This window comes from Scardinius erythrophthalmus, assembly GCF_964197995.2.
Source record: "Scardinius erythrophthalmus genome assembly, chromosome: 21".
NCBI lineage: Eukaryota > Metazoa > Chordata > Actinopteri > Cypriniformes > Leuciscidae > Scardinius > Scardinius erythrophthalmus.
Window position 1 is genome coordinate 14,036,093 of NC_138241.1, and position 26,174 is coordinate 14,062,266.

At 36.9% G+C, this 26,174-nt stretch overlaps 1 protein-coding gene across 1 annotated transcript; it reads left to right on the plus strand.

Annotated features, from left to right (window-relative positions):
- The first annotated feature begins 5,889 nt into the window (after positions 1-5,889).
- On the plus strand, positions 5,890-24,937 carry sfrp5 (secreted frizzled-related protein 5). The gene is made up of 3 exons (XM_081350371.1): positions 5,890-6,703; positions 15,677-15,754; positions 23,775-24,937. Exons 1-3 carry the CDS (start codon positions 6,178-6,180, stop codon positions 24,101-24,103), a joined length of 933 nt encoding a protein of 310 aa, XP_081206497.1. The 5' UTR covers positions 5,890-6,177; the 3' UTR covers positions 24,104-24,937.
- The last annotated feature ends 1,237 nt before the right edge of the window (positions 24,938-26,174 follow it).

Genomic DNA, 26,174 nt, shown 5'->3' on the forward strand with positions numbered 1-26,174 from the left:
CGACGCAGTTCGAGTTCCCTCGAAAGGGAACGTCTCGGGTTACGTATGTAACCCTTGTTCCCTGAGAAAGGGAACGAGACACTGCGTCGGTTCGCCACACCTCACCCCGCCTGGAGCACTTGCTTCATAGCAAAAGCTGACATTTCTGTGTGCCGGCGTGCTTTTGTACACATCCGTATATGCCGTCACACACTACGTCATCACGCAACGCCAATAGGATTGGACTGAGTTTCATTCATAAATTCAGACGCGCTACGCTGAAGGGCGTTCCCCTAGTGTCGTCACCGACGCAGTGTCTCGTTCCCTTTCTCAGGGAACAAGGGTTACATACGTAACCCGAGACGTTCTTTGTGGCAATCTTTATGCGTGTGTGCTTGAGTGCGGCTTTATTATGTACAGGCTACACGCTCATTATCCTGTAGGCCTATATAGACTATTTAAGTAATACAATTAATATAAAGGGGCGATTTGTACACTAATGGCTTAAATGAACAACTACTAGTCGACTAGAAAAAAAACTTTAGTCGGAGGCAGCCCTTATTATTCCACTTATTTTTGAACCAGGTTGAGCGAGCGAACCTGGGCGGAATGAGCGAGCGAGCGGAATATTCAGAAATGCGCTCTCCGCTCACGTGCTCTGAACGTAACAAAGCATGACAAATTAAAACTTTATTTCATTTTTCTCCGTAGCTTGAACACTCACTTCATTAGGCATACGAGAGTTAGTTAACGCTGTCCATTTGTTTATTTTTATTTCACGTTTTTAAAGTACAATATTATGTTAGTTCACAGCCCCCCACTTGGGGGTGCTGATGCTATGACGAGGGGGCTGTAGCCCCCGCAGCACCCCCCTTCCCGTGCTACTGGTTAGAACATCATGGGTTGCCATCTTGTAATGAGGGTTATGACATGGTGTGAACGCAGCATGTGCTCATTGTTTTGGTTCAGGATGAACTTATAAAAGTGGGTTGCTGTTTGTTTGCAGCGCTCTGTGACTGTCTGTCTACAACTCTGCATAGCATTACGGAGCGCGCTGATGATGTGTGATGTCTGTGCAAGCAGGGTGCGCGGAGGTTCTATATTCGGTAATAGTAATATGTAATAGGACTATTTTCGGACTGAATGCAATAATTGGACGGACATTGTTTGGTTCTGAGACTTCCACAGAAGATATATGTACATGTTTTAATATTTAGACTATTATTGATTGCTATCAGGATGTGAAGATAGTTTCAATAAATTCCCTTTCAAAGAAGGTCTGTTGACTTGGCGGCCATATTTGCGATGTCTCCAGTCATCTGTTTCGGGCATTCCAAGACCAAGTTCTATCTATTTGAATGAGGTAATCCTGAAATATCAAAATCTCAAAATATGCTTGCCGAACTCACAATTAAATAATGTATTTCAATTCAGCAACAAAATCTATAATTACAAGGTGGCAACCCGTGACGTTCAGACTCAGATTTCACCTTTTTCAAGACGCGCAAAAGAGTGTTGTACTACTGATGGTTTTATGTTTTAGAATAAAGCGTGAAAATATTTTAGAATATTTCATATATTCTAAAATATTAGGTATTTTAGACTTAAAAAAAAAAAAAAACTTCAAAAAACCCTTTGACTTCAGGACGATGGAACTTGAGGTAAAAAAAAGCAAAAAACATTCTCATTTCCGAGTTTTAGGACTCCTTCCTACTGCAGTATATTGAGCCTAGAGATCAGTCTGTGACATTTATGTAAATTCTCATTTGGCTGTATAAATTTGCAAAGTCAGAGTTTACCAAACATTAGTATACAGCAGAAGTCAAAGTTTTTCCGAATGTACTTGCATTTCTTGTCTCCCACATTCACATGTTTATGGAAGTTAAGGGAGTACTAAGTGTTAAAGTCTTTTGGTGGAGTTCCTGAATAGCTAACATCGCTTACGCCACCTTTAAAGCCCCCTTCGTTCCCCTGCTGTAATGGACTGTTATGGCAGCTGAGCCACGGGCATCCTTGCAGGGCATATAAGATGATTAAGAAAATCCTCTGGAGGGAATTTGAGTCAGCGTGTTCAAAATCCACATTCTGTAGAAACATTTTGCCAGCGAGACAGTCGAGGAAAGTCTGAAATTGTCTGAATACCCGTTTTGTTTCAACACTGCTGACAGTTGCCATGTGAAAATAAGGCTGAGACATTCATAATTACACATTAATCAATTGACACATGCTAGACTATTAGATATGAGAGATTTTACCCAACACAAACTGCCATTTGTTTTCCAATAGTTAGTTTGCTTTCATAAGCAGAAGCAACATGCAAACTAGTGTTAAAGAGTGATGGACTGATCTGTTGGGACTGTGTGTGTGTGTTTCCTAAATATCTTATGATGTGTCATTTGGAAACCCCATTTAATTATGAGAAAATTACATAAATGCTAAATGTGCACAGAAAATATTGTGATTTAGTACAGTACTCCAATTCTTCCAGTGTAAGTGCCGACAAAGTAAAACAGATGCCAAGCTGAATAGTGGCATATTTATTCTATTCAGGAGATATTCCAGAAAAATCCTTGTGCGAGTCCACTAAGCCTTTTTATCATTAATTCCTTTGACATATAAAACTTAAAAATACACAGGATTCTATACTTCATTTTCATCTCTTTCATTGTTTTGTTTCTCATGTGGCAGCTCGGGCATGTCAGTGGAAGTTTCACATCATCGCCTGCATGTGCAGACCCCCAGGACTCCCGGACCCCTCCATCCTCTGTAGAACCTGGCTTTGTGGGCCCTTTATTCTCTGATCTGTCCCTTTGAATTCTTCTCCATGACCACAATCTTTTCAAGGGTCTCTTAAAGACCCGCCTGTGATTGGGGGAAGCGCAATCCAAACTGAAGTGCGTTTCCCCCAAGCATGCCTGACTCCGAGGCTGCCTTGCAAGTGTGGCGTCCCTTCAGCCGTGCCAGGCAGAGAAAACCCAATACAGTGAAAATGTGATCTTGCATTTCCAGGGATAATAAATAAATTGTTTCACAGTCCGGTGTGTCCAAGTGGTTTTTGTGGAACTCATTTGCCAGCGAAAGTACTTATTTTGGTTCTATCCCGAGTCAAATCTGCGGTAAGAAATGTACCCCTGCATTTCATCACATTTCAGCGACTATGTGATTTTATAACAAACTTCCCTTGAAATACAGTGTCATTGGACATGCTTTTTGTGATTCAGTCCTTTAACTTTAAGCGGAAATTGTAAAACCAAGAGGCCTACAGGAAGTCAAAGAGAAGAAAACCCAACATCTTTTAAATATTTTTTGTTTCTCTCATTTTAAGGCACAGTTTTCCTTTGTTTTTAATTGTAATTAGATTTTGAATCCCATATTTTTAAAGTGGACCCAACTGTGGACCCCCTGTTCAATCCAGAAACTCCTATAGTTTTCAGATGTATAAACATGTTATGGTTATCTACGTCTGAAAATATTTACAATTCTTTGATATCCATAAAACACATTGCATCCTTTGTAAAATGTCCCTCTTCAAATATATATACATATGTTACATCAGTTTGTAAAGAATGTGAAGACAAACCAAACGATAAAGTCTCTTGTTAGAGCAGTAATGCATGTGGCATCTGAAGTGCTCCATAAGTTAATGCTTTTATTGGCAGATGTGAACAAACATTCAGCTATCACTGTCATTCTGCCAGGACTGTGTGCCCATCGAAACCAAATGAGATTATAACTCTGTCCAAGAGCAAAGAAATTCCCTCTAAAACAGAAAAACAATCTCCATGGATATTATTGTTCCCATCCTAAATTCAGCCCTGTTTGTACACATATTTCTATTGTGCATTGTGTTAACATTTACATATTCTTTTAGAATAACATTTACTATGAAGAAATAAACATCCCGTGCCCTCATTTGACCAAAGCTTTCTCTCTATTCTTCAGGGTTTCCTTGCCCGGCTTATCAGGAATTTACTGAGCATATCTGGGCAGTGGGCCACCTCTCCAGAACCCTGAAACCCTTTTTTTTTTTAGTCACTTCAAATCCTTTCTTTAAGCATTTGGCTGAAAGTTCACTTCCAGCGGTGCTTGAACTTAATCTCTAAATGCTGAGCCAATCACAAAGTTGGAGAAAGTTGAAGTGTAGAGTTGAATAGCCAATTAACACAGCCTTGCATGCTGATGAAGCCTGAAGGAGGAGTTTGTCTTTTACTTAACTAAAATGAAAAGCTTGTCCATCTAATGAGAACCTGCTCACAAAGCAGTTACCACTACCTACATCTGATAGCAAGGATCTATATTCCACTAGTCCTCATTATTTATTATTATACTGGAATCAAATCAAGGCCATAAAACTTTCATTGACGTTTTACAAAATACCTCATTGACCCCAAAAATGGAGAAAGAAAATACATGGCAATTGATTAAAGTGCTACTAATTAATTAAAATAATCGTAATTCCTTGCATATTCAAATCTAAAAAATGCCCTCAAATGCATGTATGTAAATAAATAAATACATCATTAAAATGCCCAAAATGAAAAACTAAAATATATATAAAATTCCTTAAAGCACTTTCCAAGTCAACTTTTTTAGGGATCTCTTGGTATCAGTTTTATGTGCTGATTCTCTGAAATGCCTCATGGAGACAAAATATCTTTAGAATATTTGCCCCAATAACATTCCTCATCATCACTTTAATCTCATTTCTATCCGCTCTGGAGATTATTGATTTTTTAGGAGCGTAAAATTGTGCCTCTTTCAGTCTTTGACACAGAAGAGAGAGAGAGAGAAAGAGAGATTATTGTTCAGTCCCACAGAGATCAGTCCTGGCTGAAAAATGTTATGAACTTTGTAAAGAACCTACAACGGAGGCCTATATGATAAAATTTCAACAGACTTTCTACAAAAATAAGGATTTCTGTAATTTTTATGCAATGGTGTGAAATCCTCTGCCAGCTTGTAAAACTCCAAGAAGTAAACATTCAAAGAGCCTGCTAACCGCATTCTGTTAGCTTTTTAGATTTACTGTAACCACCGTTTGCTATGTCATTTGCATACCGCTGCTCTGATGGACTATTCTTGGCCTGTTTCCTTTTTCTCTCCACTGCACTAAAGATAACTCATCGAAACCTGGCTAAATTGAAAATATATTCAGTTTAATCCTTTAAATTCCAAAATATATTTCAAAATGTACTTTCAGGGCAATAATATATATATATATATATATATATATATATATATATATATATATATATATATATATATATATATATATATATATATATATATATATATATATATATATATATATATATATATAATTTTAATACATTTGTCATACAAAAAGAAAAGCAAAACAAAATGCGCCCTCACTAATATGTATAAATCTTGATAAGTGCTAACAGATCTGTCAGGAAGGCTTCTCAATTTGGGCGGCTGTAATATAGCAGTGCGGCCCCCTGCTGCTGGGTGGCTGTTATGGGTTGAATTTTGGGCCCCACGGTGTGACAGCAAATGATATAAGGAGACAGAGAGAAAGCCAGTTTCTATTCACATCCAGCGGCAACATTAGCATATCTCAAACAGCACATCCCAAATGCCCTGACCACCTGTAGATGAATCTTTTTTCTGCCTTCTGATTATTTCCTAATAAAGTAGAATGTGAAAGGCCGGGGCTGATGATATGTGTGGAAAATCTGTGTGTCCTCAGAGCTAAAGAGAAATTGAATGAGCCCAGCACACTCCACGCATGCATTGTGCTGCAGGACAGCGCGTGGTCTGCCTGTAGAAGTGTCTGCGAGCGGGGTGGGCTACAGAGGTGCCGCCCACTGTGCAGCAGTTGGCTGTTGCTGGGAGGGGGCGGGGCTTATGGTGGACAGTGGAAACCAGTGGGAGGTGGGTGGGCAAGCTTACTCAGGGGTTGTCAGCTCATAGGGCCCTGAGTCCACTGTCTTTTTATACACTAGGTGCACTTGAGTCAAGCTAGAAAAGAGCTCAGCTCTGAGATCTTCCACTATTGCCTGCTACCAGGAGTTTCTAATAAACTGCAGGGCAACCAGAAACAAGAAGGAGGGAAAACCCAGCACAAACCCAGTCTTTTTTTTTTTCCTTCTCAAACACAACAAAAAGGATTAAAATTCTTCTTTTTGATCTGCTTCCCCCCATTCCCCTTCTGAATTACAGCAGAGCTTTAGGAGGATGGCAGAGCAGAAGAGGCAGGTGTCTCTGACCCAGGCTGTGACCCTGGCGTTGGTTCTGCTCACCTCAGCTGCTTCGGCAGAGGAGTACGACTACTACAGCTGGCAATCGGACAATTTCCACAACGGCCGCTTCTATGCCAAGCAGCCACAGTGTGTGGATATCCCAGCCGACCTGCGGCTCTGCTACAACGTGGGCTACAAAAAGATGCGTCTGCCAAACCTACTGGACCACGAGACCATGCCTGAGGTCAAGCAGCAGGCGGGCAGCTGGGTGCCACTACTGGCAAAACGATGCCACGCTGACACGCAGGTGTTCCTCTGCTCCCTTTTTGCTCCAGTATGCCTGGACAGGCCCATCTACCCCTGCAGGTCTCTGTGCGAGGCGGTGCGGGACAGCTGCGCCCCGGTCATGGAGACCTACGGCTTTCCCTGGCCAGAGATGCTACAGTGCGAGAAGTTCCCCATCGACAACGATCTGTGCATTCCCATGCAGTTCTCGCCGGCTCACGCCACTCAGACTCCAGGTAGGACCTGCAAGAACACTGTGGTTTTAGATATAAAGATGACTGTTATTGATTCATTCAGTGAATATCAAAAATGAATTTACATAGGAAATGAATGCAACACAGATGTGACAATCCTGTACCTGTAAACAAAATTTTGGCAAAAGACTAAAAATCTAATTTTACAACAAAATAAATAAATTAATTCACGAGAGATGCATGAAAATTTTTTTTTTTCTTTTTAGTATTGTTTCTTAAACATTTTGATAACCTATAATAAGCATCAGTACTTGATTTTAAAACCTCCCCTTTTTGCTTAAAAAGTACAAAAATTATAATCACTAAGTCTCTATAGATCTATACAATAAGGCCCATTGGTGGATTTTCTCTTGCTTTGTTTAGCCTAGAGCTCTAGAGAAAGTAAAATTAGGAAAAGCTCTTGGAAGGACAAAAACCTTTCACTATCTAAAGCAAACATCTCATGTGGAATGTGGAGAGGAGCGTTCCTGCTGCGCCCTGCCTCTCTTTGTTTAATCGTGCATTTAGGTTTCCAATTAGCCAGGCAGCCAAACCCTTTGGATCACTAATTAGTCGGAAAAGTTGTACATTACTTTGTCTGACTGAAACGAGAAGGACTATTGTAATAGAAAGAGGAAGGACAAGTGAAGAGAAATAGCCAGGAGTGTAGTTAATGCTCAGTTTGAGGATGGTGTTAAACCATATATACAGGACAATAGATTATCAAAAGATTATTATTCTTTTAATAAAAACATGTGGTGCCAAAGAATTGTTTTTTTTATAAACAAATCTTATTCTTTGTCAGTTTGTAAAATGCATTCATTTTCTCAACCATTTGTAAAGATTAATGCAAAAATGCAACAAGTGATGCACAAATGACAAGTTCCTATACAAAACATTAAGAAATGAATGCATTACTGTATGCTGTGTTCAAAATGAATCACATTTACTGTACAATACAGCTTTGCTTTTATTTAAATATAATATATAAATAAAAACTAACATAACGCTTATCTAATGATACTTTTCATTCAAAAAAGTTGGGTAGAATAGAAAACTTATGTTTACTTAACCTATTTTTGGGAACATCTGGGAACATGCTGAAATGTAAAACTGATTCAAACAGAAATGGATTTTTTTTTCATTTTTTTTTCATTTCATTTAAAAAAAATCACATTTTCTAATAGGGGTAAGATGAGATGTTTGGGTTAGTCTGTAGACATACTTAGCTTTATATATATATATATATATATATATATATATATATATATAATGTCTCCATTTACAGTAGTAAACATGCACACAAATTCTCTTTTCACTGCTAAGATTTGATGGATTACAATGTTCTCAAAGAAGGAAAAAAAGAGGCTTTTGAAAAAATGTGACTCCAAAATACTGTTTTCATACTTCAGAATTAAGTAGCTTGGCTTCTGTTAGAAAAATAAGCTCCTTAAAATTGCAGCAAACTCAAGAGCAAGCAGAGTAAGAGTGGGACCTTGGAGACAATATCAATTACAGCCATAGCTGCTCTGAAATTACATGATACTGAGAGTTTGAAAACTAGCAGAACTAAGCAAAAAGCTCTCTGCATCGCAGCTGGATGGGAAAGTAGTTCACGGGCAAGCGTTTACAGCGATGTGTGTTTTGGTGAGCGTGCACATCGACGTGAAACAGGACTCTAGAGATAACATGACAGCACAAACCCTCGTTTGACACGGCAAGTCGCTCCAGCCTGCAGCCGTCAGCTCCGGCACACAGGGACATGAAGAGCTGTTTTTTCCCCTGTGGTTTGAGGTGAAATCCTGGGACGGGGCCCGTTCACAGCCAGAGCCACAGACATGTTTGACGGGCTGTTTCTGGAGATACATTCCAGTAAAACATTGGACAGTGCAACAAAAAGCCTGTTTAAACAATATTGTTCATTCTACAAATAGAAGACTTGTTCTTAACAGACAAATAGCCAAAACAAGAACCATTTTTATTGGCTCCTCTGAAAAATCCAGCATACATCCTGTTTTATGACATATTTACCGCTTAAAATCTGTGATTATAAAGTTCAAATGAATTTAAACCACTTTAACTGTTAAAACATTTTCTCTCATCCCAGTTTAATATGCAGAGACAACTATGAGGTCATCCTGATTTTGCCAAATAAGACATGTTCCTGGATCAACATCAGTTGTTGAACCGGGAACAACATTCCTGTTTAAAAACATAGTCCTAACCCTATCCCTACCCCTAAACCTAACCCTACCCATAACATCCCTAAAATCAGAGGGAAATGATAAGTGAATATAAATTGTGTAGAAGCCCTTAAATCTTGTTGTAAGCCTAAACTTGACATTAACTGTAAACCTATCCCTCTAATCTGATTGGTTGATTGGAATGTTGTTCCAGGATCAACAAGCATACTGCACTGGTTCAGCAGTGGGGCGGGGCTATTTATTAGTTGACCAATGACAGATGGGGGGCGTGTCTGTGAAACCTAGCCGCTCTAGATTTTTTTAGGGTCTCCTTTTATTAAAAGAACAGAACAGAGACAATTAATTAGGCTAAACATAGAAATGTAGAAGATAAAACAAATCTACCAGCTCAGATTAGAGTGAATGTGTGTTCCATTGTTTGCAGGGTTCTGTTGAATCCAGAGGCGCTGCTGCCTGAGGGACGGCTTGGGGAGACATGTAAACCTGTCTCTGTCTCCGCTCACTGTAAATTTAAACAGACATAAATCACAGCAGTTTTTCATCCTGATTAATGTTTTATGTCCAAAGTGTTGCTGCTCATAACTTCATGGGTCCAAATGACCCATAAAATTATGACCTGTGCATAGTTTAAACAGAGCATTTCCCCATAAACTGTGATACAGAAAGTCAGCGATGCAGAAATCACTCAGACTCAGAAATACCTGTAGGCTCTCTGAGGAAACTGTGAGGACTTAAAAAACTACATTTATATCCATGATGACAAACTGTGGGAAGGTCTTAGTGACAGATTGCATCACTTACGGTTTTCTTGTCTTACTAAAGAGATTTTACTCAAGTACTTTAAATGAATAATAGGGTTGACCGGTGTTAATTGTCTCAATTCACGAAAAACTCTAAATTTGGGTGTATTCTTAAATATTAATTTCTGTATAGGTAGACAACCATAAAAAAAAAATAAAAAAAAAATCAGTTATTTTTGTGACAGCGTAGTGGGGCATGTTGTCACACTATATGGAGTGTGTAGTCACAACGAAACCTGACAGTCACACATTATAGGTTTTGTGTCAAATTTAACCTGTAAAACAATTTCGTAAACAGCGTAGTGTGTGTGAACAATTTAAAATGTAGTATAAATAATCGTTTTAGGTAATCATTTATGAAAAATACTCTTGTTGTGAAAACACAGTTCAGGCTTTCCAGTTTCAAAATATACTTTCATTAAATCATTGACTCTTGCATGAATGTGTTGAGATACAGCCTTTGTGACAACTTCCTTGTGTGGCCACTATATTTTTTTCTCCACTAGAGACAGACAATTTGACCCTACAACCAATAACTTAACTGGCTTTATTCAAGTTTTACCCAAAAAATAATATCAACCTGAGTACAGTAAGTTACATAACTTTTAGGTCATCATTTTTTGGTCAGTAGACTTGAATAAAAAACAACTGATGTTACCAAATGTTACCATTTTTAGGTTACCTGACAAACAGATTTACAATGCAGAAACTGCTTTAGAACTAAAGCACTCTTGCTTATTAAAAACATTTCTTTCAGAAGCAGTTCTGTTGAGTCCTTAACACATGTTTCAACGAACACAAGAGAGTATCCAACAGGAAATTTAAGGGAATACATTACAAAAAAGTATTGCTCTGATATCACTCAATCTCTGAATTGGCGCTTCTTGCAGAAACTCGGTTTGCAGAATTACCCTCGCTCAGTCTCCTGACACATGCTTTGGCTCAGTTTCTACCAGGCATCCTGCCAGCGAGCCACCCTGCAAAACAGAATAAATCGCTCTGCTGTGCAAATAAGACATTTCAGCTTCAAGAATGCAGCTCACGACGGCCTGCGAGTACGAAACAAAAGTTTCCTCCACAGCACGCTCAGTGTGTGCAAGTCGCCGTCCACGTCACGTCTCCGTTCCGCTGAATGCTGAATGTATGGGAATTTCTGCTTAGGGTCCAAATGACGGTTAAAATGTACAGAGGGGTTCAACTCCCCACGACCTGTGCACTGAAGCCTGGTGAACTTTGACCCCTCCCCTCATTATCTACCGCTATGTCTGTGCTTGAGGCTGGGGTGATAAACTCTGACCCTTGGTTTTTAACCTGGAAGGGGGAGTCTGGAGACGAGCCATGTAAGCTCTTGTTAACAGATGCTTTTGTTTTGTGAGCTCAAAATCATATTCGTCACCTCAGAGATCAGATATAACAAACTTCATTGTGTGGTTGATTTCAGTGGAGAACTTCAAGCTTTTGCCAATCTGGTCATGGTTTGTTCCGTCAGACCCACCCCACAGAGATCGAACGGAGCTTTCTATATTTTTAGCTGTACAAATGAATGACTTTTCCAAATTTTCACATGCCACATCCAGCATTCTTCCTCGGTTAAGCAGATTGATGATGTGATAGAAGGCCAGAAGTTTGGAACTGGACAATACACCTGACACTTATACCCGAATGTCAAAAGAACCATTATCAGACATCAAAGAAGAGATGGGGTAAATTTTCTTCAAAAATGTAATAATAATAATAATAATAAAACCTTTACAAAAATCATTATATATTCTACTGCTCCAACGTTTGTGGTCTTTTGGGGTCTAAGATGTTCGTGCTCACCAAGGCTACATTTTTTAAAACAGTAATACAGTAATATTGTAAAATATTATTATAACTCCAAATTACTCAAGTCATCAGTGTCACATGATCCTTCAGAAATCTTTCTAATATGCTAATTTTGTGATACATTTTTCAGCATTCTTTGATGAATATAAAGTTGAAAAGAATAGCATTTATTTGAAATAGATTTTTTTTTAAATAATGTAAATTTCTTTACTGTAATTTCTGATCAATTTAATACATAGTTGCTGAATAAAAGACTTTTATAAAAAAATAACATCCTTAAAACACTTACAACCAAAGCAAAATTCTGATTTAAATAATGAAATCCTTCTTCCAAAACATGTTCGTCTTACCCTGATTCACTACGGTAAGCCTATTATAAGTGTTTATTTTTTTTAGACCTGCCGGGATGTTTTTTGCGGGAAATTGCATACTTGCGTCACTCAGCCATGCGTGTCTCGTCATATCCGTAAATAGAGAAAAGTTGCTCCGGCTACTTTGACGCGTGTATGGTGTGGGAGTGGCAGAGGTTAGTTGTTACAACAAGTGAGAAAGGCTGACATGGAGCTGCTATAAATCTCCAATCTCCAGGGAATCACCTGAAAAAAAAAAAAAAACACAGAACAGATGACACTCTGCCAGCAAAAAAAGAACATGACAGAGCTCGTAATAAAACGAGAATAAACATTGGCTTAGATTTTTGTAGATGGCAAGAATTGATGGGTTTGAAATGTTGTAAAAGTGATGCGGACATGACATTCTTATTACATTATTTTAAAGGAAGTACCGTGTCTATTAATGGGTGTAGCTACAGCAATGTGTTCAACTAGTCAGCTTGAGATCTTTTCATCAAAATCTTAAAGGAGAACTCCGGTCAATTTTAACATTGAGCTAATTTTTTTGTACATTTGGAGTGCTGTCAATACAGAGAACAACGACAAAAATCGGTGTTGCCTACACCGTGTTATCCTCTTTTTAAAATTTGCACCCTGTTGACTTCAATGGGGCAAGTAGTAAACCTGCTTTTAGCCTCTTAACATCCTTGATGTGTCATTACAAGTGCACAGAAAATGTGAGTGATTCCTTCTGAGTGAACACGAGTGAATCTGACTGCAGTAGATGTGAAAGATATGTATAAAAATGATGTTATTTAAGCCAGCGCAAATACCTGTGTTTACATCCTGTTTTCGGTTGAAGTCCAAAGTAATCGATTGCCGAGTTCACACGCATAGGTTTAGTTACCTATGATCACGCGCGTGAACTCGGCAATCGATTACTTTGGACTTCAACCGAAAACAGGATGTTTTGATCGTGTCTCGAAACACGATTTTTGTCGTTGTTCTCTGTATTGACAGCACTCCAAATGTACAAAAAAATGAGCTCAATGTTAAAATTGACCGGAGTTCTCCTTTAAGCCTAGAAATGAATGTTCAATAAATAATCAAATCATGTATTTTTAGTAATTAGAGGTATTGTTATTAAATATTATGTATCAATCCTATCAAATCCATGCAAAAATAGCTCGTATTACTTCAAACTGAAGAAAATTACAAACACACACACACACAAAAAAAACTCTAATAAGACCCGCTCTAAACCATATGGTTCGCCTTCACTTCCGGCCTGAGACGTGTGGCCTGGCTTGTGTGTCCTGAAACATGTGGTGCTGCGGGGCTGCAGGTGGATACAATTAACTCTTTTCACTTGTCCGGGTTTCTCAGAAGCTGAAGTCATTATAATTGGGTAAACTTCTATAGTGGTGAATGAGAGACTACATTACATGTATTTTTTGTGTTCCCATTTGCTCAAATAGCAAAAGAAAAACTCCACAAGTGTTTTCACAACTTTCAAAACAGAAAAAAAAGAGAGAGAGATTAGCTGCATTTCAAATTGCGAATTGAAAATATGCCCAATGGAGACATGTCAATTTCCCTCCCATATATTGAAAAATAATATTAATAATAATAATAATTTAGCTCGTACAAGGTGGTTTTTCAGGCAATTTGAAAAAGGAATAATTTGCAAAACTGCATTGGAAACTGTTTTTTTTTTTTTTTTTTTTTTTTTTTTGCATTTTCAGGTCACCTGGCATACGTAAAAGTCGATCATTCTTTAAAGATGGCGCTGTATGTTTGGACAGAAGACGAGACAGCTCTTAATTAAACTCATAAAAGAAAAGAATAACGGGAATACTGGATTCTAAACAACAAAGAAATACCACAATTTATCAAGACCTCGAAGCAGATAGGAGGGAGAAACACCTCATACAGTACGTGACTGCTCCCAAGTATAAGGGGCTTTCCTAGCCATTAATCTTTGGATAACACGCTTCCGTCTCCTTCGATTAAAAATAATAGCTAGTCCTGTAACCCGGTCACACTAAATGCGTCTCTATAGCACGCATTGTGTTTATCGTGCAATTTATACGCCAAAATGAGTTTATACGTGCATATGATACGCATGGGTAGGTAGGTTTAGTAGTGGTGTAGGGTACGTGCATACAGTATGATACGCATGGGTAGGATTAAACGTGTGGGGTGCGTGTGTATTACACACAATAAAGTGCATATCAAATGCATGCGAAAACTGCGTAACATATGCACGTAAAAACTCATTTTCGCTGGCATGATTTTCGGAATGATTTATCGCGAGAGGAAAAAAAAAACATGTTTTAGTCAGATAACATCGGTTTTTACTAATTTGACCTAATTAAAACAAATTTGACCTAATTTGTAATTTGATGCAAAGGTATTATAATAGTTACAAATGTACATACATAAAAAAAAACTTTGCAGGATTTATAATTCTGCTGACCGTTAAAATGTGTCAGCAACTCATTTGCATTTAAAGATACATGCACAAATACAGCATCTATTTGCCTTACCATTTTCTACATGCTATAATGATCTGTGGGCTATTTTGAGCTAAAACTTTACAGACACATTCTGGGGACACCTGAGATTTATATTACATCTTGTAAAAATGGAAAAAAAGAAATCCCCTTTAACTAAGTTTAAAACGACATTAATTTTCCCATATGAGCATGTGTACAGTGTGTGTGTTATACAGTAATTTAAGCCCACTAAACAGAAACCAGTACCCCAGTCGGTGGCACGGTAAACATCTACAGTTAAAAAATAAGAAACGCAAATAACTATCAGCTCCAAGGAGGTCATGTAATTCTGTTTGCATGTTCCAGTGAATATTTTCACTGTCAAACTGCTGAGAAGAATGTTTTCACAGTGTCCTATTAAAAGCTCACCCCTGCATTTGTCTTCGTACGTTTGCAACGAGTGTAAAATATTCTGGTTGACATTCAAATCCTGTTGTGGAGAGGTCAAAAATATTTCCCCCTTAGTGGTCCAGGTATATGCAGGACACACTGTACACACACTATCTGAAGGGATGTGATTTCACAGTGATGAACCACTGAAAGTTTTAATCTTGTTTCCCTTTCCTCTGTGAGGAAATAAAACAAGCAGCTGCCAAACCTCTCCCTCTCATGACTTCAAACACTGTGGATTAAGGTCCATTAGCACTGGCTTGTTGCCCCTACATGAGTCCAGCATTGCAATGAAACAGAGTTATACTCGCTGCACTAAACCAAACACCATATTAGAGCTGTTCAGAGCAATCACATGAGAGATTCATTTTTTCAAACCAATCATTTTAGAAAATGTGAAACATTCCCACCCTTTATTTGTTTGTTTGAGTCTTCTGTGATTAACTGACTGCACTGAATCTTTCACTGAACTTACTGTATCATTACTACTGACCTCAGATAACAGTTTATCTCATCAATGAACACCAATAAAATCTCAGCCAATATGACACAGCAGCACTGACTCAACCAATGACCAAATTTAGGGGCGGGGCTATCTGTTAGTTAGACCAATGGCTGACAAAAATACATGGAGTTATGTTTATTTAATCATAATACAGGTACATTATATTTCTGATTAGAATAAAACCAGTTATTTTTTTAAGTTACCGTCTGAAGCATACAGTATTTTTAGATTACCTAGAAATGTATGAGTCTACTTTAAATACCAAAAACTGTGTACTTATTGTTAATGGCTACATTTTATGTTTAATGGTTCTTTATGAGACACTAATTTTTAACCATCTTTCCTTCCTTTACCCTGTAGTTTCGAAAGTGTGTCCACCCTGTGACAACGAATTGAAAGCAGACACCATAATGGAGCACTACTGCGCCAGTGATTTTGGTAAGATATTAACTTTTATTAAGACATCAAATTTGACAACTTAAATAACTCTAGAGTTGTGATCTCTTCAAAATGGTAAAAAAAATTGTAAAGAAAGAATTGATGAGAAAGCCTGCGGTTTGCTTGAATGGGAAAGCGGCCACTGTAATACTTAGGGTGAACATAAATGTGACATCATGAGAAAAAGCAGATACAATATGAGGTTGCTCTGCTATGCATTGCATTAAATATACTGTGCAAATATGTATATAGCAACTCAATGCATTTACATATTGATGTGTTTTTGTGTGCAGATATGGGCATCTATATATATATATAAAAAAAGAAAAGTGAAGTCCGCACACTGCATGCTAGTCAAGATAAATGTATTAAAAGCACAAAGTTTCGACCATCAGGTCTTCATCAGGTGCAATCAATATATCATGTTTTGTGTTTTTATGTTTTTAGTGGGTGATGCCCAGATCTAGTTAGACTAAGGTTGAACAAAACTAGCCTCAGGTAACTCAGTATCGATACTAAATACCGTAGACATGAAATAAACTGGCTCAGGAAACTTATTAAATGAAACTAAGGATGTCAATTTTTCAGTAATTCAATGTTAATATTTGTCATTAATTTCATAATTTATTAGTTCCCAACAGCAGTGCATCCACAACAGTGCTCACAAACATTCAAACTGCATCAAAAGACAATATAAATTAAACAAAAATACAACATTTCATGCTTCCATCATACAAAGAGTTGACTTTACTTTTGTTAAACATCCCATCGTACTTTGTCATTAAATTACAGAAGGAAAGTTAAAATGCAAATTTGACAAATTACAACATATTTTCAAATTAGAGAAGATATCAAATTCCAAATAAATAAGCTTAACACCACAAACATGCAGCAAAGTGACCTGTTTTCAATGCATGGGTCACATACATGAGTTCATATGGAATTGACATCCAGATTTAAATGGTGCTGGAGGATTCCTGTTGTAATAGTTTGGGATTTTTTTATGGTTCATATAAAAGTGATGCATTCTGACTAGAGGTCCATTGATCTGTCAAATGTGAATCTCTAGAATGAGTCTCTGGCATTGAATAAAAGAGTTTCAAGGTTAAAAGTCATCTGAAAATCCTTCCCTATAGAGGACCGAGGATTATAGCACTGTAGAGTCACACATACGCCTGACTTATCTTTGGCTGTGAGGCCTGTTTCTCTTGGATTTGCATGTATTTTCCTTGATAACTTTGACAGATGACACTAAAAAATATTGTTAGTAGTAGCCTGAGTGTATGTTCTACATTTAACACATTAAAGTCAGAAAATGAAGTGCAGACATCACAAAGAGAGTTATAATGTTTTTTTTGTTGTTGTTGTTGTTGTTGTTGTTGTTGTTGTTGTTGTTTTTTCTAGTTCTGGCTTTTGAGATACTCCACATACTGAAAGCATAATGCATGGATATTACTGCTTGATTAATTTCTGCGCATTTGTTGCGCATTGAGGGATTTATTCGGTAAATGTGTTGCCGTCATAGTTTATGCGCATGCCTTCTTATCGGATTGAAAAAAATGTATCTGCCTCAATGGAGTGCATATATTTTTTTAGTGCAGATTTATAGAATTCATGTGCATCTTGGCCTTTTCAAGCGTTTTTTATGCAATATCCCGATTATGCTCATAAGAATAGGTGGATGGAAATATTGAATGATTTTTATTTCTTCTCTGGAAAACAAGAAAAACATATTTCAAATAAATGTTTGTGTTTGTTTTTTGGACCCCAACATTCTCTGAACATCATAATCTGGGTTCTGAAAAAGAAAGAAAGACATACAGGTCAGGTTAAGAACAAAATTTTAAGAGAATTTTACATCTGGGGGTGAACTGTCTCTTGAAGGTCAGTTCAAAGTAATTTGTTGTCCAGTTCAGGCAATCATCATTGGAAGAAAATGAAAGTTTTTTCTTGTTTAAATCTTCTTTCCAATTTTCAGCATGTTGGCAAAACTATTTTCATTTTACAGAATTAAAGACAAAGACAAAGACAAAAAAAAAAAAAAAAAAAAAATGACCTCATGGGTTGAGACTCACTTTTTTCCTCCTTCTAATTGTGATTTTGAGCAGCCTGAATTATCTTTAATCACCATTATATAAGGAAGGCCGATTAGGGTGAAGTTCAGCAATAGAGACTATTTTCTTTAAAGATTCATCGTAGCTCTGCAGTTTGAAGTTTTGAGTTTAACATAATCCAACAATAATCACAGCATTACCATGGATTGGCTAATTATATAAACAGTGTATATTCCAGAATTACTTCAGTGTGTATGTTGGTTTGCCATATTAATAGTTTTCACTGGCTAGGCTAAAAAGTTGATGCAGTTCAATTATAAAATAGAATAGAAATTATTGTAAAATCATAATGTGCATTGTTGTTTTTGATGCTACTTGCCATTCAGAATATTTTCAACACAACTTGCTCAATTGATAAAAACTCCCAAAGCCTTATGGACATATAAGTTTTGGTTTCAGAATTACTGAAAGAAGGCTGCAAATTCTCGGGGCGACACTTTTCCTCATTGCCTCACTTCATGTGCTGTCAGACCTACTGCCAGCAATTTAAAGCAGCTCTTGTGGTTTTGGCTTGTCACCACGATATTGCCCAGGCGTGCTCACTCCTCACAAGCATTATGGGTCATGAGTGATCACCTGAATCAGAGAGAAAAACCCCATGTGTAGCTGAACTACAGTTAGGTATGTTAGCTATATGGTTTTGTAGTTTTGGAAAATATCTTAAAATATATTAAGTCTATCTGATATGTAAAGAGAGACAATGTCATTCGAAAACTGATTTCCCCAAAAAGCGTAAATAAACACTGTGGCTCTGAGAGCCTTCAAAATTGTGTCCTGACACAGTAACACTATGGGCCCTATCTTGCACCCAGCGCAATTGACTTTGTACACCGACGCATATATCATTCCTATTTTGCACCCGCGCAAAGCGCGCTTTTCCCTCCACAGAAGCACGTCGCTAAACTAGGGAATGAACTTGCGCTCCCTGGGCGGTTCAGTGCAAAAAAGGAGGCGTGTTCCGGCGCAAACGTTCCTTCATGCTATTTTGCAGGTTTAGAAAACAATTGTGCCACTAACCAGGAAAAAATAGTTTAAAGTCAGTGGCGCGTTGCGCATGTTATTCATATGCTATTTTAAGGGCGCATGCTTGGCCATAATCAATGTAGCGTGTGCACAACGCGCATACACTTTGATTCTCTCATCTACACAGAAGCAGCAGTTTTCATTTTTGCAAATCATACATTATTACGATAGATAGATAGATAGATAGATAGATAGATAGATAGATAGATAGATAGATAGATAGATAGATAGATAGATAGATAGATAGATAGATAGATAGATAGATAGATAGATAGATAGATAGATAGATAGATAGATAGATAGATAGATAGATAGACAATTTATTATAAAAGCATACATCTAGCTTACACATTTACCCAAATTATCATACGCCTTTTTAACCAAAGTTAATTTGGGTGGGTTTCTCCATCCCCAACGTCCCTGACGAGAGCGTTGCTCTCCGCTGTGAACCGCTCCTGGCGCGCACCCGGCAAATCCGCCGTTATAATAGGAATCCGCTTTAGAACAGCGCGCCTGCTCTTAAAGGGAATGTGAGATGACGCTCTGATTGGTTTATTTCACGTTACGCCCAAACCACACCTATGAACAGCTCCAAGACCTGCCCACAAAGTTACTTGCGCTTTGCGCTTTGACACTTGCGTTTCAGATCGTTAAAATAGGGCCCTATATTTTAAGCAACAAGACTTCACATGGACTTAAACGAGGTACCCACACCATAATTTAGAAATTATTTGTGATGCGATCTGGGAAACCCGTCGGATGTCGTGCTGGTATGTTTTGGGTCTAAATTGGGTTTTCATTAAATTAATATTCTATAACATCTTGTCTATCATCTCTGAATATATCTTGTCAAAATTCACTAGTGCAGAAAAATAGCGATTTATTATGGAAGCTTGTTTCCGCCACTGAATAATAAATAAATAATTATAATTGCGACTTTTTATCTCACAATTCTGACTTTTTTTCTCACAATTGCGATTTATCAAGTCAGAATTGTGACTTTTTTTCTCAGAATTGTGAGAAATAAAGTCGCAATTCTGAGAAATAAAGTCGCAATTGCGAGATACAAAGTCACAATTCTGAGATATAAAGTCGCAAATCTGAGAATTAAAGTCGCAATTGCGAGATATAAAGTCGCAATTCTGAGAAATAAAGTCACAATTGGGAGATAAAAAGTCAGAATGGCATGATATAAAATCGCAATTGCGTGTTATAAGGTGTTTCTCAATGTCAAGGATACTTCTTTGGCAGGACTGGTCCTTCCAAGTCACTTCCTTCAGAGGCGAGGCAAGGCTCCTCTTTAGCATTCGGAGAACACGTAAATGGAACAGGCTAGCAAGTGCACTTCAGCGCGTCATTACATCAGTGAAAATGAATAAACTCCTTTTTAATCATATTGATTATTTGACTGTCAAGTGTGTTTAAACAGTGCGGGTCAATTTGATCCATAACATAATGGATGTAATTATTTTTTAAAACAAATGTTTGGTAACATAAATATATTTACATTTGAAAGCATATTGACCCGTTAACGCTCCGACTCCGTTAACGTCCAACAACATTTGAATTTTTTGAACAAGATAGCAAAGCTGCGCGCATAGGATTGTGGGTGATTTGAGAGCGCGAAGAGCGCGAAGGCTACACATATGCATCCTTTCCTGTATATGGGATATTTTTCGAACGAAGGACTCAGTCCTTGGTGGAAATTCCGAGGATCCTCGACATTGGAACAGTCCTTAGACGGATGTCGATGACGTAGCATCCTCGAAATTCTGGCTTCCGAGGATCCTTCCTTGACATTGAGAAACGTCTACAAAGTCAGAATTGTGAGATATAAACTATTCTGAGAAAAAAAAAAAAAAAAAAAGTCTGTCTTTTTCTCCCTTAGAATTGGACTTTATATCTCACAATTGTGAGTTTATATCTCACAATTCTGAGAAAAGATGTCAGAATTGCGAGATATAAACTCGCAATTATGTGTTATAAAGTCAGAATTGCGTGATATAAAGTTGCAATTGCGAGAAAAAAAGTCAGACTTTATTTCACGCAATTCTGACTTTATATCTCGCAATTCTGACTTTATATCACGCAATTGCGACTTTATTTCACACAATTCTGACTTTATATCTCGCAATTCTGACTTTATATCACGCAATTGCGACTTTATTTCACACAATTCTGACTTTATATCTCGCAATTCTGAGAAATAAAGTCAGAATTGCGAGATGTAAACTCCCACCAGTCTTGTGTAAACTACAACTGCGCCCAAGTTTTTTTTTTTTTTAATCCAACGTTATTGTGAGATGCGGAGCAGCAGAGCACAAGAGAACAACGGAGTCTGAAGTAACTGCTCGCTTAAAAGATCTTGCTCGCCTCTCAATTGTCCAATTTCAAAACGGTTTTCATGATGAATTTTGAGTTCGTAAGCTTTCGAATGATACCTATGATGATTACTAAAATATGTGATATGAAAAAAAGACAATAAAAAAAGAGCGCCAATCCCACTAGCAGGAAATGACAGTTAATTAGCCTAAACCTGTTTTTCTCAAAATTCCGTTCCTGAAAATCATAGCGATGCAGCCGACTTAAGATAACCATAACTTTTGTTACCCACAAACGATGAAAGAAACATAAAACATGTAATAGGTAAAATTTCACCATGTGATGGGTTTTCCCAGATCGCATCACATTTATAGACTTGGCACTTTTGACTTGGACCACTAAGCAACCACCAAGCAATGCCCTATCAACCATCCTAAACACCCTATCAACTACCCAACATGTCTGCAACCATATGGCCTAGCTACCACATTCATTAAATTAAAACCTTCTTGTAATTGTGGCATACTCACATTTTCTTTCGATCTTTCCTTCCCTCATTCTCTCAGATTGAGTATAGGCCTATTCATTTTCAGTGACTGTGGGATTACACATTAATCATACACACTCTTTTTAATTAGATTTTTTTTTTTTCTGGTATTTGATTCTTCAGTAAGAAATCTTATAGGATCTCGATTAATATTTATTGCCAACCAACACCAAATATCCCAAAGCAAGTGAACTGAAACGGTTATCAGTGAAACCATTTAAACATACTGTACATTCCTGCCCTTCCAGAGATGCATGCATGATCACACTGAAGATGCAGGACAAATGTTGTCATTGATTAATGTGCTCTCAGCACGTTTGGATAAGTTCTGTTTAATAGCATCAATTGCAGATTTTAATCGCTACTTTCATGTTTTCAAATGTAACTTAGAAACAAGAGAACCTGGGAATTTCTGCTGAAATTTCTGTACAAGAGCAGTGCAGATTCAGGAAGAAAATTGTGTCAGTGGTGAAATTTAGTCATGCACCACCAAAAATTGACCTGGCATTCTGTTATTAAAAAAAAAAAATGAAGAGTTCAGATGCAAAAGCCTCTAAGTGCCATCTGAAATTTTCTTATAGAATGATCATTTTTATCAAGCTCGTATATTTAAATTCAATAATTTCACTTAAATGGTAATGAAGATTACCTATTAATTGTCATTTAAGTGAAATTACTGAACTTAAATACACAAGCTTGATAAAAACGATCATTCTATAAGAAAATTTCAGATGGCATTTAGAGGCTTTTGCATCCGAACTCTTCATATATATATATATATATATATATATATATATATATATTTTTTTTTTTTTTTTTTTAATCAATAAAAATATTTATTTATTTGATATTCCATGAATTCTTTAAAAAAAAAGTTTTTCTCATCAATTTCAATTTCATATTTTGTGGTCATAGGATGAAAATAATAATAATAACACATTTAAGAAAAATGTTAATTCCAGTATGGGTCATTTTGACCCCTTTTATGCTTTCGTGTAGTTTTTTGGTTCATGCATTCATCTGAAATGTGGTCTCAGGATAAACTTGTTGAAACTTGTTGAAATTCTCCACAAAAACAAAACAAAAAACAATTCTTAAAAAAAAAAATTAATATGAAAATTTCAAAAAACGTTCAAAAGAGGATGGTTTAGTGGCTTATGTGGACAGGCTACCGAAGGTGTGTTCACTTTTCACATCTGTCTTTAAAACTTTCCGTTCCACTCTCCGTCCTCTCCCGGGTGAGAGCAATTAGTGCCGTCCATGTTTAAATGATGCTCCTCCGGGGAGGTGTAAACTATTCCAGTGCTCTGGATAGCCTTGGTTCTTCCTGTGTGCTCGTTGTGAAAGGTCTTGTTGCTTGAGACAGCAAAAATATATGGGAGAACCGGAGTGTGACCAAGGGTCCCATGAGAAGATTTCCCATTTTTTCCAATGGATAAAATTAAATGACAACACGTAGTACCCAGACCTTTTTCCAAAGGGTCTTTCTGGTCTTTCCTTGGTGTTTTTAAAGAGATAGTTTGGTCGTAAATGAAAATTCTGTCATTATTTACTAATCCTCATGTCTTTCCAAACCCGTATACTGTTAGTTGTTCTGAAATTTTATTTTATTTTTTTAAATAAAAATTATCTGACACTAATAAATATGAATGACATTTTGGTTGAACATTTTGGGTTTCGCAAACCTCTGGGAGTTCACGAAGGTATTGCAGGGGATTTGTGAGTTGATGAAAAGCTAATAATTAATTAAACATGTAAAATTGAAATAGGAAATATATATATATATATATATATATATATATATATATATATATATATAAATATATATATTATATATATATATATATATATATAAATAAACAAGTGGATGTGTTGAGTTATATGAACTATTGAAACGTGAACTAAAAATCTCAAGGGGTATTTCAAGTAAGTATTTTACGTCAAATTGTGGCTGAACAAACTTATTTTGGGAATTCCTGCTCTAAGTTTCTTTGTTTCTATATTTTATCTACAGCAATCAAGATGAAGATTAAAGAGGTGAAAAAGGAAAAAGGTGACCGCAAGCTTATCGCAGCACAGAAGAAGAAGAAGGTTCTGAAGATGGGAATACTGAGGAAGAAAGACCTAAAGAAGCTCACACTATACATCAAGAATGGAGCAAACTGTCCCTGCTCACAACTGGACAATCTCGGGAGCAACTTCCTCATCATGGGCCGCAAAGTGGACCAGCAGTTACTGCTCATGTCCATCCACAAGTGGGACAAAAAGAGCAAGGAACTCAAGTTTGCCATTAAATACATGAAATCTCATCAGTGTCCCACCTATCACACTGTCTTCCAGTGATCAATGACTCTTCTGTCTGCGTCTTCCAATAACTCTTTCAGAGACCGTATCCATGCCTAATTCCAACCATTAGTACAGATGTATTTTATTACTCAAGAAATGGCTTTTGGAAACTGCTTAGGACTTAATTCATCATCAAGTACAGCTACATTTTGTTGGCGACTGTATCTACATAAAATGTATTGTTTATGAAGCAATCAGCACACTTACGACGCTCATGCATATTTTAGTGAAATTTTCCTGGTTCCCTCATTCAGAGCACAAGCTATGAGACTTTTCGGAAAGACACTGACAACCCTTTCAATCGATGTGAGAAAAAGAGAATTGTGAACAAGAGCTTTAAAAAGTGCACTCATATTTGATTTCAATGGCGAGATTCCACAAGCAAACAAAACAGAACAAGCATAGTGCCAACTGGTTTTTATTTGTATCTTTCATTTTGTAGATAAGGAATAAAAAGTTTTTATTATGTACCACGAAGATACAATCGTGATCATTAGCACCAGAATGTGACACGACTCCAGTTAGGACTTGAAACTTGGGAGGTAAGAAAGCTGATGGATTGAATAGCGTTGGTCAGGATGGCGGCCCAGATACGTCAACCGCAGCCTGGACCATTTCTCTGCTCTAAGAGCGCACATCATTTCAGCTAAGCTTATGACAGACTCTGGAATCGTTCAGTAATTTTGGTTGGTGAGGTGTTTTTCATGCTTTCTATACAGTATGCAACATTATTTTTTACTAAAAGTATTATATATTGCTACAAATATGCAGACATGGTATGAAAAGAGCCTTCCGACTTTACATCTCACTGTAATAAAAGTTAAAATCTAACTGTGCTAGTTCTGTTTAATCAGCCATCACCTTTTAATGATAATGTAATATTGTTGATCACATCAAAAGAATTTCATCAGTGTGTTATTTATCTTCAGGAATTAACAATAGTTCAGCCAAAAAAGCTTTCTTGTCATTTTAAACTTCTATAAATTTCTTTCCTGGAACGCAATAGGATATTTTTTTCAGAAAACATATTACATTTTGGTTCTGTCCTCAGTTCTGTCCTTGAGTTCTGCCGGCTCATCAGGGGAGGCACAGCCTATACAAAATGTTTAGGTAAAAATGGGAGAAGGACGGTTTAGTGTTAATAATGAATAATTTAGTGACTTTTGCCTCCATTGGTTAAAAAAAGAAAAGAAAGAAAGCCAATCACTATCAAAATCACTAATTTCACTTTCAGTATATTTTATAAATATATATAAATATTTGATCGCCAACAAATTTAACGACACAATTCCAACTGCAGAATAAAAATAAAAGAAACCCCGATATAAGTTGGCAATCAGCTTCACTAAATGGCGGCACGTCCTCTTTTAACATGGACATTTAAAGGGACAGAAGGATGGATTTTTTCTTCAAATGATGGGCTAGGTGAGTGAAATTATATTTATATTGTATTGCTGTAAATTTATTGGTCTAAAAGTGACCAAAAAAAGAAGAAGTTAAGCAAAAAAAAAAAAAAAAAAAAAAAATCAATCAATCAATCAATCAATTAATCAATCTTTGGGAGAGCATCCCCAGACTGCTACAATTTAGTGAACCTCCTTTATTTTAAAACCAACCACCCACAACTGGTCCTGTCTGGCTTTAGACGACTTTGAATATAGCATAACATTTGTACAAACCACTTTAATGATTGTTTTGGTGCCTTATGGTCATGTTTGGAGTTTGTCAGCATATTTACAGCATTGAATGAAACAGAGCATTCCACAGAAGAAAGAAACAAATACAAGTTTGGAATTACATAATGGTGAGTAAATGTTGACAATTGTTTTTTTTTTTTTTCTTTTTGGCTGAACTAACCCTATAAGGCAAGGCACTATTCATTTAAAATAATGACACTGCACAACATACCAAAACCACAAATGGAGATGCTATGAGCTAAGTCTAAAACAGGAAATATTTATCAGATATCTAAATCACCATAATCATATCAAGACTGACTCTACTGTACATGTGTTTCCACTTGACAACAGTTACTCTTAAGAACAAATCTATGTACCAACCTGTTTAA